Raw genomic sequence first — 14,454 nt, 5'->3', positions numbered from 1 at the left:
CCCAAAGGCAGAGGCATGATGGGACTTGGGACTTGAACACCCATGGGTTAGGCCATCTGTTAAGATTTATTTGATGTCTTCCAGAGCTGTGGGTGGAGGGGTCCTGGATACTATCATTCTGTTGACTACATTCTGTTTTATTGTATTTTTGTACTGTGCTCCCAATGAAACACTTAAAGGGTTAATTCACCTTTAAAGAAAAAAATGTAAAGGTAAACTAACACCGGACACCTTCCCCACCCGTCTGGTCCCTGCTGTACTTACCTTCGGGGCTGTCGAGCCTCCAGTGGTCCAGGGATTTGAAATCCCCGTTCTTCTTCCCACTACTAGTTACTCAGAAAAACCACATCTTATATAGTTTACCAAAAAATGGGTAATATATTATGTTTGTTTGCCCTAAAATGAACTTTAGCATATATTTTACTGAAACTTTGTGCCTGATAAACTGTTGCACAAATATTGTATGACATATAAAATTGGAACTACTGACACTTAATTCTCCAGGGTCTCTGCTTTCAGAAAATGTATACTGTTTGGGTGTTTAAACTAATCTCCAGGTCTAAAATGATTTTTAAGCAAAAAAAAAAAAAAACCTACAAAAGTGGATCAGGCACATAAAGGGTTAAAGTCATAGTAAACGTGGAATTTAAAGGGACAGCTCAACAATGGCAGCCTCCTCCATTCTAATAACAGATTTACTTTTTTTTTTTTTACTAGAAGTTACTTTGAACACCCAAACATTATATACATTTTTAAGCAGAGGCCCTAGAGAATAAAATGGTGGGCGTTTTGATGTCATACGGTATTTGCGCAGCAGTTTTTCAAACACTATTTTTTTGGGGGGGTAAAATACACATTAGTGAATTTTAATGCACAAAACACAACATAATACCCAATTGTTTGGTAAAATATAAAAGATGATGCTACACTGAGTAAATAGATTCCTAACATGTCACGCTTTAAAATTGTGCACGCTCCTGGAATGGCACCAAACTGTGGTACTTAAAAGTCTCCATAGGCGACGCTTTATAATCCTTTACAGGTTACCAGTTAAGAGTTACACACAAGATCTGGTGCTATAATTATACGGAGATAACTCACATGTGTAGTGCACACACCATTTACATAATCCTGCGCGACCTAGGTATGTATTCGACTTTGCGTGTGAGCACGGGGGTACGAGGACACTTTAATTTTTTTTTTAATTTTCATATTTATTTAATTTACATTTTTTTTATGTTTACATTATCTCTTTTTTTTAGATCAGCTTTCTTGCTATCACAAGGGGTGAACAACATCCCTTGTGATAGCATGGGCTTTGACGGATACTTTTTACTGAGAGATCTTGGGCCTATCAGACCCCAGATCTCTCCTGTGCCCTCAAAAACATCTGATCAAACTAAAAATCTGTTAGATCCGAAGCTTTCACAGGCTGGTAAAGACCTGTTTACATTAAACCGAAACCAGAAGTGCTAAAATATTCATCCCTTCCGGTTTCCTAGATGAATAGTCTTCAAACTGCGACCCGGGGGCCAGATACGGCTTTTACCTTGCCCTTATCTGACTCTTGGACATTAACAATGGGGCACCATTCCTTCCACTGACAACAGTGATGGGGCACTATTCCTTCCCCTAGAACCAACAATGGGGCACTAATCTTCCCAACAACACCAATAATGGGGCACTATTTCTTCCCTAAATATCAACAATGGGGCAATATTCCTCCCACTAATACCATTAATGGGCCACTATTCCTCATCCCAATACATAGGACTATTCCTCAGACTGACAACAACAATGGAGCACCATTCCTCCCACTGACACCAGTGATGGGGCACTATTCCTTCCCTTGATACCAACAATTGGCACTATTCCTCCCATTGAATATCAATGATGCATTATATGCTCCTATTGACGCCAAAGCATTTTCTACTCCCAAAGAACACAGTCTGGCCCCCAGAGAGTCTGAAGGACTGTAAACTGGCCCTTTGTTTAGAAAGATTGGAGACCCCTGTCCTAGACATAGAGATGATCTGGGGCATTCTGCCTCCAGTGGAACCACCAGCTTCAGTTCTGGGCTCCCCAGTGGGACAGAGGAGCCGAGGAAGGCGGACGAAGAGGGAAAAAGTCCATCGCCAGCAGAAAAAAATAGATACCGGGATGATGCCTATAGCTGCAGACATCATCCCGGTATAACCCCTTTAACCAGACATTGTACGGGTACATCGCTAAGGGTGAAGTGAATTAACAAAGGGGAGGAGCCTGACCAAAAGTCATTGTAATTTCCTTGTACTTTGGCAAAATTATCTCTCTATACATACCTAGATAAAGACATTGGCTTAATTTATGACATTACTCTACCTTAAAATACTAATCCCCTCGTCTCTTTGTAAGCCTATCCGGCAAAGCGATATCGTGGCACCGTTTTGGTGCTGGCGCATTCCTTAGACTTCAAGAACTTTAATTTCCGCAGCCTCCTAAGGTGTAAATCCATTTTTGTCACATTCTGTTGCTCCAACCCCTTTAATTTAAACGTCAGGCTTTGCCAATTTACTGTTAGCGAATCAGACGCACCCAATCCAGATCTGGAATTAATGGGCTGAATCATGCCTGAAAGCAGAAGATATGACTTATGTGGATGTCACCCACTGGCTTTTTATGGAAATTATTAATAAATCAGTAATTCCATCTGCAAAGATGTTGTTGTGTTTATAAATATTTAATTTACCTTCAGGTGTCCAAGCGTTCCTTTTCTCTCTCTCTCTCTCTCTCCTCAAAGCTTGATGACTTTGCTTTGCACTCAGCAGAACAGAGAGAGTGTATGAAGTTCCTGGTGTAATACCATACAGATTGTCTCCGGGTGGGGAGACCTGGTGTGTGTGCCGCTCATTTGGGTCTTGGGAGGTCTACTGTTGTGTAAAGGCTTTTAGTCCGTGTCACATTCAGGGCCCATTCACATTTCTATGTAAAGGCAATGCACGCTAAAATGCACACATTAACGTATGTTACTACAATGCACGGCGATACACCTGCTCTATGTGCAGAATGTTGCTTTGCCATTCATTGTGTTTGACACCCCCAATGCATTGTACAGTAGAGCACCATACACAAAGCAACGGGTTGTGGTGCACCGCCTTTTTAAAAAAGGTCATGTATGTTTATCATCTGCTGCAATGCGTTAGAAGCGCACGTATAATACATATCATAATGCATGGTAATCTGTATGCATTTATACATTGCGATAGAATAGTTAAGTGTGAATGGGCCCTAAAATAAATGCTGAACCTGCAATGGTACAAACAGAGCTTATTCACTATCAGAATCCATCCTGCTGTCTCTGGTGGTGTAATCTGGTGGTGGAAGAAGCTGGAGGTGATTGTAGCTGTATTAGTGCACTTGCAACAGAAATACAGAATGTGTATCAGTACTGCTTGGACCTTAAAGAAGGGGGTACACCCCAAAAGTGTGTCCTGAAAAATTGTATGTTAGAGCAAATTAAAAAGTATCATGGACAGTATCCTATTGTTTCTGTGGTGGAAGATGGAACGTCAAACAGCGCCATACACCTCTCCTCCATACATAACGTACAACATGACCAATGGTAAAACCCATTAGTGCAGCAGAACTGATAAGGTGCCCACACCTTTACATATAGTTTGTGGAATTTTGGGGAAATCGGTATGTTTGTTTTTCTTTTTCAAGGCCAGATATTTATTTGTATTACCCAACATAAGGTCCCATCCTCCCTCCCTTCCTTTCTTCCTTCATCCCTCCCTTCTTCCTTTCTCCCCTATTCCTCCCTCCCTCTTCCTTCCTTCCTCCCTCTTTCCCTTCTTCTCTCCCTCCTTCTTAACCTCTTCCTTCCTCCCTCTTTTCCTCTATCCCTCCCTTCCTTTCTTCTTTTCCAAGGCAAAATATTTATTAGTATTACCCAACATGAGGTCCCATCCTCCCTCCCTCCCTTTCTTCCTTTATTCCTCCCTTCTTCCTTCCTCCCCTCTTCCTCCCTCCCTCTTGCCTCCTTCCTCCCTCTTTCCCTTCTTCCCTTCCTTCCTTCCTTTCTTCCCTCTTCCTTCCTCCCTCCCTTCCTTTCTTCTTTTCCAAGGCAAAATATTTATTAGTATTACCCAACATGAGGTCCCATCCTCCCTCCCTCCCTTTCTTCCTTTCTTCCTTTCTTCCTCCCTTCTTCCTTCCTCCCTTCCTTCCTCCCCTCTTCCTCCCTCCCTCTTCCCTCCTTCCTCCCTCTTTCCCTTCTTCCCTTCCTTCCTTCCTTCCCTCTTCCTTCCTCCCTCCCTTCCTTTCTTCTTTTCCAAGGCAAAATATTTATTAGTATTACCCAACATGAGGTCCCATCCTCCCTCCCTCCCACCCTTCCTCCCTTCCTTCATTCATTCCTCCCCTTTTCCTTCCTCCCTTCCTTCCTTCTGCCAGCTTTCTTCCTTCCTCCCTCCCTCTTCCTTCCTTCCTTCCTTCCTTCCTTCCTTCCTTCCTTCCTTCCTTCCTTCCTTCCTTCCTTCCTTCCTTCCTTCCTTCCTTCCTTCCTTCCTTCCTTCCTTCCTCCCCTCTTCCTTCCTCCCTCTTTCCCTTCCTTCCTTCCTCCCTCTTTTCCTTCTTCCCTCAGTGCCAAACAATAAACAAGAAAATAGTTGATAATATAAAACGTTTTTGCATTTTATTGGTACATCATTAAAATCCAAGTGATAAAATATAACAACTGTCATTTTCATGGTTGAAAAAGTGGTGTATTCACATAAAGAGTGGTAACATATTACATATTTCTGACACGTTTCGCCATTCAAGGCTTCTTCAGGGATTTAGCGATCGGCTACTGCTCTGCATACTACATCAAAAAACAAAATATTCAGTCAACAATATGGTAGATTATACATAACATATATTCATGGTACAGTTCTTTACATATACATGTATGTGTAAAGAATGAAATGCAAAAAAGTTTTATATTATCAAATATGTTCTTGTTTGTTTGGCACCAATAAAATCCCTTCAAAATATCTTTGTTCTATGAATACATTCCAGGGATGTTGTGCTTGTTAACCATGTCATCCAACCACAGTAATACAAGACCCCTTCCTTCCGTCCTTCCTCCCTCCCCCCTTCCTTCCTCCCTCTTCCTCCCTTCCTTTCTTCCTTCCTTCCCTCCCCTCCTCTTCACTTGTGCTCCATCCTTCTCTTCAGTCCTTCTCTTATTCTCTCTCTCTCTCTCTCTCTCTCTCTCTCTCTCTCTCTCTCCTTTTGCTTTCTTTTTGATCTCTTTTTTTTTTTTTACATAAAATTAACAAAGCATTGCGATGTCATGTACATCAACAGGATGTTTACAGTGTAGCAACAAAGAAAGTACAGTACTTTATTGTCATGACTACAGTATATATTGTATTAAATAAAGTGTTACAAGGAAAGTCATCTGCTCTTCATTGTCATTCATTCATAGATAAATGTCAAGGTTCTGGAATCTGCAATGTAGAAAGCGGTGGGTTTCATATGAGCTGAAAAGTCCACCAAGAGTATACAACAGTATAGATATAATGAGTCACAGAATCAATGTTTAAGATTGACAATACTTAGATAACAACCAAAAAATACAGGGGGGTGGGGGGTGGGAAGGGGGTGTCCTCGCTCTCTCATACCAGGTAAATGTACAGGGCCATCTATCGGGTGGTAAGTGTAGGGTGATTTACTTTCTTTCTTTTTTTTCCATGTGTTCTCTTTTTTACTACTTTTTTCTTTCTCTGTTTTTACTTCATTGCACTCTTTTTCTGTTTCTCCTTTTCTCTCTCTTTCTTTTACTCCCTTATTTTTCAATGTCCTCTCTCCCTTTCTCTCTCTAATTTGTTAATCGCTCTAATTTTTCTTATTCTCCTCTCTCCCTCTCTGTTCCTGTCTCTCTCCCTTCCTCTTTCTCCTCTCTCCCTCTCTGTTCCTGTCTCTCTCCCTCCCTCTCTCGCCTCTCTCTGTCGCTCTCTCTTCTCTTTCTCTCTCCTCTCTCTCTCCCCCTCTCTCCTCTTTCTCTCTCCTCTCTCTCTCCCTCCTCTCTCTCTCTCCCTCTTTCTCTCCCTCCTCTCTCTCTCCTCTCTCTCTCCCTGTCTCCTCTTTCTCTCTCCTCTCTCTCCCCCTCTCTCTCTCTGCCCCTCTCTCCTCTCCCCCCCATCTCCCTGCCTCCACTCCTTCCTTTTTCTCTTTCTATCCCCTTTCTGCTCTTTCTCTCTATTGACAGTAGTTATTAACGAATCTATTAATTTTTCATAATTATCACACAGAATTTTCATTTTTCAGCAATTTTTGAAGGTAAACTTGGCTCGGTCTTTAACTACTTTACTGGATCATTGGCTATGCACTTGAATGGCACAGCGAACATAAGAAAAACATTAAGGCTCACTAGATTGTCAAAATATATATCACTGACAAACACACAGACATGTCTGCCAAACAGGAGGCAGAAGGTCTAACTCAGCATAATCCAAGTCAATGAGCCGAGGCAAGCCATGCCCGGACTCCTGACTCTGACTTGTAAGAGCTGTGCTCTTTTCGGGGCGCCGTCTGGCTCTACCTCCTCCGATTCAAGGTTAATGTTTGCAGCAATAAATACGCTGTGAGCGAGATAATGTGCAGCCCAATGTAAGCAAGGCCTCTTTAATATATAGGAGAGCTCAATAACACACGTATGGACCACCAATACCACTGGGGTTAATACAAATAAATCTGTATTAAGGTGGAACCCCACCCTTATTCACCAATAAATTATTGATTGGGGTTCTAATCTTTTACTACTCTAATAAAGAAAAGCATTTTTTTTCATTTCTGAGTTCTTCTCATTTCCTTTGTGGTAAAACATTAGCAGACAGGAAGTGAGGGTAAATCACTCCAAAGGAGCTCCAGATAGCAGTAGAAACTTGAAAGGGGTTCTAAACCTTCCCCATACTATCCAAAACTAAGAATTGTTTGGTTTTGGATTCACACAGACTTTAAACTATGAATCTAAATTATCTATGGTAGCCCAATATGGCCACCACAATATTTTATCAGTGCAGGCGGCCTTTAAAACAAACTTGTGCTTGCAGACTTTCATCAGGAGGTAAAGGTATAAGTAGAAAAGATATTCTCCTGCGCTAGTACGGAGGGCCTTAGCACAAATGGTAGCATTTCCTGGTAGTGAAGTAATCATGCATACCCCGCTGCCTAGGCTGACTAGGGGAAGTCTGAAATGCTATGTAGAAAAAAGAAAGAAAGGTGCGTGGTCTGATGCATGAATCATAGTAAAAAGTTTATTCCAATAAACAAATGAGTTAATACAGGGGTGGATACTATGTATTCAAAACTAAAATAGTAATAATACTAGCTAACAACAATGATGTCAATAGATGGATTGACATAAAAAAATACCCATACAAGGGTTAAAATGAGATGAATACTTTTCTAACGCGTTTCTAGGGTTTTCCTCTTCATCAGAGCCTTGGTCTGCGTGTTATAATTGAGAGAAAAATGCATGGGTGGTATAACTCTAGTTAAGTGGTGTAACCATATGAGGATATTTCACTCATATATATATATATATTATAACACGCAGACCAAGGCTCTGATGAAGAGGAAAACCCTTGAAACGTGTTAGCAAAGTATTCATCTCATTTTAACCCTTGTATGGGTATTATTTTATGTCAATCCATCTAGTGACAACATTGTCGTTAGCTAGTATTATTACTATTTTAATTTTGAATACGTAGTATCCACCCCTGTATTAACTCATTTGTTTATTGGAATAAACTCTTTACTATGATTCATGCATAAGACCACGCGCCTTCCTTTCTTTTTTCTACATTTCATTGGGAGGTGCCAGTTTTCCACTTTAATTGGTCATACACTGATCACAATTTAGGCAGCTCAGTAGGGACCAACTGAATTTTAATCAGTATGTGGCTGTCCCTGCCCTTGTTTGACAGAAGTTGATAATTTGATCGACTTCTGTCCAAGGGACGTGCTGGAAATTTTCCTCGGGTCAGCAGATGCAGCCAATCAGTTGCAGCTGCTGATCAGTGTATTGCAACAGCAACAGCGGCGGGTGCCACTGTCAGAATACAAAGTCCTGGTGGGGGTGGGGGGATTCTTCCATCCACCTTGTTTGTATGTATTAAGGAATCGGTTGTATGGCCTGCTTTAAGCCAGGGACTCCCTGGGAGCCAGACCCCTTTCTCTGTTTGCTTGCTGACTTACAGGAGTGGTGGCAGAGTAGGGGCCACAATAGCTGCTGGAGGTAGGATTCTCTTCTCCCTCCAATGGCAGCCTAGTGTGGGTGGAAAAGTGCAGTGAGAGGGGGCTCCCACTAAGAACAGTCCTGATTCCCATTACATGCAACAACTGGGGACTGAGAGCAGACTGCCTTTCTACCTGTCTTGCCTTGTCATGTGACATATCTAATGACCAAAGACAGGAAGGAGGAGAAGCTGCCTTCATTCCCTGGCAGATGCTGAGGTCTTTTACTCAGTCCCCTGTCCCACCCTCATTCTCAGGCCCACTGATTTACAAAAGTTCCCAGGTATGCAGTATGTTAGATTTTATAGTGGTGGTCTCCAAACTCTGCCCGTGGCCCAAATGCAGGCCATTTTCTTGTTTTTACCCAGCCCTTGGAGCCCTATTCCGCCCACTGCTACAAGGCACTATTCCTCCTACTGGACACCAACAATGGAGCATAATTCCTGCCCGTGACACCATTGATGGGCCACTATCCCTCCAACTATTGCCAATGATGGGGCACTATTTCTCCCTCGGATACCATAGATTTGGAGCTATTCCTCCCACTGATACAAGGCACAATTCCTCCCACTGGACACCAACAGTGGGGTAAAATTCCTGAGACTGATACCATTGTTTGGCCACTATTCCTCCAACTAATGCCAATGATGGGGCACTATTTCTTCCATTGATATCAATGATGGGGCATTATTCCTCCCATTGATACCAATAATGGGGCACTATTCCTCCCACTGGACACCAACAGTGGGGCATAATTCCTGACACTGACACTAATGATGGGCCACTATTCCTCCAACTACTACCAATGTAAGGGCACTATTCCTTTCACTGATACCAGTGATGGGGCACTATTCCTCCAACTAATACCAATGATGTGGCACTATTCCTCTCAATAATATCAGTGAATAGGTACTATTCCTCTAACTAATACCAATTATTGGGGCACTATCCCTCCAGTTAATAGAGACAATGGAGTACTATTTCCTCCAACTAATACAGTAAAACCTTGGTTTGAGAGCGTTTTGCAAGACAAGCAAAATTTTTAAATAAATTTTAACTTGATATACAAGCGATGTCTTGATATACAAGTAGCGTCATGTCACAACTGAGTATAAAAGAGAAGAGAGGCGCCTCTAAGTGTAGCAATATGGTTACATTTAATGAAGATACAACATTTAGCAACACATTTCTACACTTAGAGGCTCCTCTCTTCTCTTTTATACTCTGGAGCTCCTGCTGGATTTTTTACTACCCTTGTGGAGGCTTCCATTTGTGGATAGACATTTTATGGTTACACAACCTATCACATTGCTATTATCTTTTTTTATGGACTATAAACTGAAGGACCTATGAATAAATGGTTGTGGAACGAATCATTTGAGTTTCCATTATTTCTTATGGGGAAATTTGTTTTGATATACAAGTGCTTTGGTTTACAAGCATGTTTCTGGAACGAATTATGCTCTCAATCCAAGGCTTTACTGTACAGATGATGGGGCACTATTTTCTCCAACTAATACAGATAATGGGGCACTATTCCTCCCATTGATACCAACGATGGGGCACTATTCCTCCCGTTGATACCAGTGATGGGTCACTATTACTCCAACTAATACCAACGATGGGGAACTACAGTATTCCTCCTCCAGACTTCCTGTTATTTTTTTTAATTACCACTGACTAGTGACTACCAAGCTTGAGGCATTGTTTACTTCCACTGATGCTAGGACATTTTCTATTTCCACTGGCCACCATCTGGCCCACCTACAGTGTGAACAACAGTAAACTGGCCCTTTGTTTAGAAAGTTTGGAGTCCCCTGTTTTATAGGAATGACATCATCGCTCTGTAGATATTTTATAGGTGTGACACCACACTGTACATACATTATAACACAGGGCAGTGACATCACAAATCGCTTTGCAGTGGTGACATCACTTGGTGTCCTTATTGTGATAACCTACTTGATTTCTTTGCAAAGTACATTCCAGTTAACAATGTTGCCTGTACACTTTATTATTGTAACTTTGTCTTCTTCTTCTACTTTTTTTCAGGAAATTGCAGCTTACTTGATAACATTCGAAAAACATGAAGAATGGCTGACGACCTCCCCCAAAACAAGGTAGGAAAGATCTTTCCAGACCGTACCCGGTGTAATTACCATTGATCCTTTTGCCGATTATTCGCTGTCCGGCCGTGGAAAGATCTGATTGCAGGTGGCATGGATTAAATACGTTTAAAGTTTCACATTTTCTGGTGGAAAGAGAAATTTGACTTAAATTAAGAAAAGGAGCAACGGATGTTGGAGACAAAGTGGCTGCTAAGGATTGCTATTAAAGGGGAATTGTCATAGAAAATGTAGATCAGTCAAGAATTGATTTACTGGATTTTACCAAAAATATGATATTTAAGAAAAGCAAAAGATGTCATAATAAATGTGACACAAGTAGAGCTTTTTTCCCTTTATTAGAATGATGCATGTACTTTATGGCAGAAAAAGGTCTACATCAGTTTTTGGTGCCTAAGAACTTTGAAAGCCTTTTTAAGCACAATTATTACAGTAGCCTCTATTCACAAATTAGTTATTTTCTTCTGGTCCTCATTTTTGCTCTCTTTGGTGTGCAGTTGTCACGTGAAATTGAACATTAAATCGCTGAAAGATTTATAATCTTAGAAAGTGTGGTTTTATTTCCTTTTCCTGTACTCCTCAATATAGTCACCCCATTGAATAGTACAGGGGTTCATTTATAGTGAAGAGTGAATGCAGGGCTGGGACAAGGGGTGGGCAGGAGGGGAAGTTGCCCTGGGTACTGTGGTATTTTGTGAGGTGGGGGGGTGACACAAAGACATTGGGGGGAGGGGATATGTGTGGGAAGGGGGCATTTGGGGGTCAGCAGCGGGTAAGTATTGTTCTAGGAGGGGAATCTGGGGGGGGGGGGGTGCTAACAGTGGTGATTTAGGGGCAGGGCTGGTGCTACCACTAGGCAAACTAGGCAGCCACCTAGGGCGCCCAGCTACTGGTATTCCTACTCTCTTCTCTCTGCGGCAAGCAACTAAGTCTCAGCATCAGCAGTCAGCTGCCACTCCGTTCGCATATAGTGTCAGAGGTGCAGCGGCAATGGAGGACTGTGTCTGTGTCCCGACTCCCGAATAAATGGAAGCAAGCAAAGTAACAAACTTTCATTGATGGGCACTGGTAGGCTGCATTGATGGGCGCTGGTGAGGCTGCATTTGATAGGCGCTGGTGAGGCTGAATTTGATAGGCGCTGGTGAGGCTGCATTGATGGGCGCTGGTGAGGCTGCATTTGATAGGCGCTGGTGAGGCTGCATTGATGGGCGCTGGTGAGGCTGCATTTGATAGGCGCTGGTGAGGCTGCATTGATGGGCGCTGGTGAGGCTGTATTTGATGGGCACTGGTAATCTGCATTGATGGGTGCTGGTGAGGCTGCATTTGATGGGCGCTGGTGGGCTGCATTTGATGGGCGCTTCATTAAAAAGGTGGGGTATACATGGGCAGGGCAAAGGGGGTAGAGTCAGGGGTGGAGCTGGGGGGGGGGGCATGAGGTTTCACCTAGGTTGTCAAAAATCCTTGCACCAGCCCTGTTTAGGGGAAATTTCTGTTGGGAGAGGGGTGGAGGAAAGAAAATGTGTGCTAGGAGGGGGGATTTAGGGGGAACTTGTGCTGGAAGGGGGAATTTGAAGTGGGGGAGAAGATGTGGGAAAGATGGAGAAATTTTAGGGGTAGAGGATTTGAACTAGGAGGGGTGAATGTTTTTTTTTTTGGGGGGCAGACATTTAAACTGGAGGGATTTGGGGGACAGTGGAGCAACGATGTGTGCTGAGAGCGGTGGGGGTATTTATGCTCAGGGTGTAAGCATGCAGATTAGTGCTTAGTGATTTTTTGCTGACACATAATGCTCATACATCTTGGGGGAGGGGGGTGCTGGTTTGGTATGTTCGCCCTGGGCTTTAGCTGACCTTGTCCTGGCACTGAGTGAATGTTACTTACTATTCATGGACTGTTGAGCCTGCTGGCTGCATGAAAGAAATCTAACACATTCATCCATTCATGCACAGCACAGATGGGTAAATCTCCCCTGCCAGCTATTGTATTCTGATAGCCAGCACCAGCGGCTGTCAGAATACCTAAACAATGCGTGCATCTGCTCGGATGCAGGAACTGTTCAACCGGCAGTATTTCACCCCACTCCATGGACAAAGGTCAACTGAACAATCGACTTTTGTCAAGTTGGGTGGATACACACGGTGCAAATTTTGGCTAATTCAGCAGTAAATTTGAGCCGTGTATGGCAGCTTTTATTCTCCACTCGGCTACATACACCATGGGCTACATTTTATGTCCCATTCATAAAACGTGAGCCAAAGGGGTTGATTTAATAAAACCGGAGAGTGCAAAATCTGGTGCAGCTCTGCATAGAAACCAATCAGCTTCCAGGAGTTTTTGTCAAAGCTTAAGGATCCTTTCACATTTGTTCAATTCCAAAGTCGTGCGACTTTGGAGTGCAATGTTGGATGCATGCAACTTGGATGTGACTTGTTGTCCCTCTGCAAAGTCTGACCCACTGCTGCATGTAAAACATTCAGGTCTGACTTTCATGCAACTTTTGAGGGTTTACATTGAAGTCTTTGGCCCTCACGTTGCATGAAAGTCAGACCAAAGTAGTGCAATAACTACTTTGAAGTAGCTGTGACTTTAATTTGCACATTTGATGCCGAAAGTTGCATGACAAGACGCACAAGTGTGAATGGGGTGTATTTGAACAAGCTTAGAAGCTGATTGGCTACCATGCACAGCTAGGTAAAGTTGATCCAGGGAAAATCTGATTGCCTCTCGGGGGATTAGGAAGGAATTTTGTCCCCTGCTGTAGCAAATTGGATCATGATTTGCTGGCTTTTTGCGCCTTCCTCTGGATCAACTGTAGGTGAAGGATTGTGTATATGGGATTGTATTTTTTATTTTTTTTTTGGGTTGAACTAGATGGACTTGTGTCTTTTTTCAACCTGACTAACTATGTAACAGCTGCACCAGATTTTGCACTCTCCAGTTTTAGTAAATCAATCCCAAAGTGTAGAGTCTGTGGTGCAGCATGAAGAGAGCTCTGTAATTGGAGGAGAGCCAGTCATGTGACTTTGACAGTTCACATAACTGGGCTTTCACCTCTCATTCTTTTTTTTTTCTCTCAATCTGCTAATCATTTAATTGTTCTCCGTCAGCTTTAGGTCCCCCGGTAGCTCCTCCCCGCAACGTATAACCCCCTAGGAGAAGCGCTCTCCCAGGGGGTTACATTGCGGGCACGCTCCTGAGTCCAGCATTTGCGTCCATAGACGCAGAATGCCGGACTCGGCCCCGTCCCTCCGGCGCCCGCGTCATTGGATTTGATTGACAGCAGCGGGAGCCAATGGCTGCGCTGTTATCAATCTATCCAATGAAGAGCTGAGACAGTGGGTAGAGGGGAAGAACGCGTCTCCGGCGTGGGAATTACAGGACTCAGGTGAGTAAAACGGTGGGTGGCGGTCAGTGACAGAAGATTTTTCACCTTAATGCATAGGATGGTGAAAGGTGAAAAAACACAAAGGTTTACAACCCCTTTAAGAAATTAGAGGGGAGAAAATGCACTGGGCTGCATCAAAAACGCGTCAAAAATGTGCATGCAGTTCTTGGATTAAAAAAAATGTGCATGCAGAAAAGCATCTGGAGCGCATCCGGATTGCGTTTCTATGGTGTGAACGGACCCTTAGGCTCCATGCAGCCTTTCTTTAAGCTCCTAAAAGCTGTTATTAGCATTTTTTCTGCTCCTAGAAGCCAAATAGTCTTACCCTATGTGTCCATACACACTACTATAGGCTATTAGAATTTTTTGAGTTTAGGTGCCTAGGAGCAGAAAAAAAGTTTTTTAATAGAGTTTTTGGCAGTGTTTTCCCTGCAGAAAAAAAAATGCTAAATGCTTCTAAACAGTCCTACCAGCTTTTTTTGAGCAGTTTTATTTTTCTTCATGTACTGTAAAAACACGAATAAAAGCTACTAAAACGCTACTAGAAGCTGGCACAAAAACACTATTATCAGTGTTTTTCATCTAGCATTTCTTTTCCAGTGTTTTTTTTTTTTTTGGGCTTCTAAAAACGCCAGTGTGTATGGAGCCTTTGTATACAAGCTCTACTAGAACCTATGA

At 42.7% G+C, this 14,454-nt stretch overlaps 1 protein-coding gene across 9 annotated transcripts in view; it reads left to right on the top strand.

Moving 5' to 3' along the window:
- The window catches only part of CAMTA1 (calmodulin binding transcription activator 1), a 2,014,371-nt gene that overhangs the window by 493,923 nt on the left and 1,505,994 nt on the right, over positions 1–14,454 (top strand). For all 9 annotated transcript variants that reach the window (XM_073603612.1, XM_073603611.1, XM_073603609.1 and 6 more), the window contains exon 3: positions 10,318–10,385. In XM_073603612.1, the coding sequence (XP_073459713.1) occupies positions 10,318–10,385 (68 nt within the window). The remainder of the gene's footprint in view (positions 1–10,317; positions 10,386–14,454) is intronic.

This window comes from Aquarana catesbeiana, linkage group LG10 (assembly GCF_042186555.1).
Source record: "Aquarana catesbeiana isolate 2022-GZ linkage group LG10, ASM4218655v1, whole genome shotgun sequence".
In the NCBI taxonomy this organism is placed as follows: domain Eukaryota; kingdom Metazoa; phylum Chordata; class Amphibia; order Anura; family Ranidae; genus Aquarana; species Aquarana catesbeiana.
This window is presented reverse-complemented; position numbering and strand designations above follow the sequence as displayed.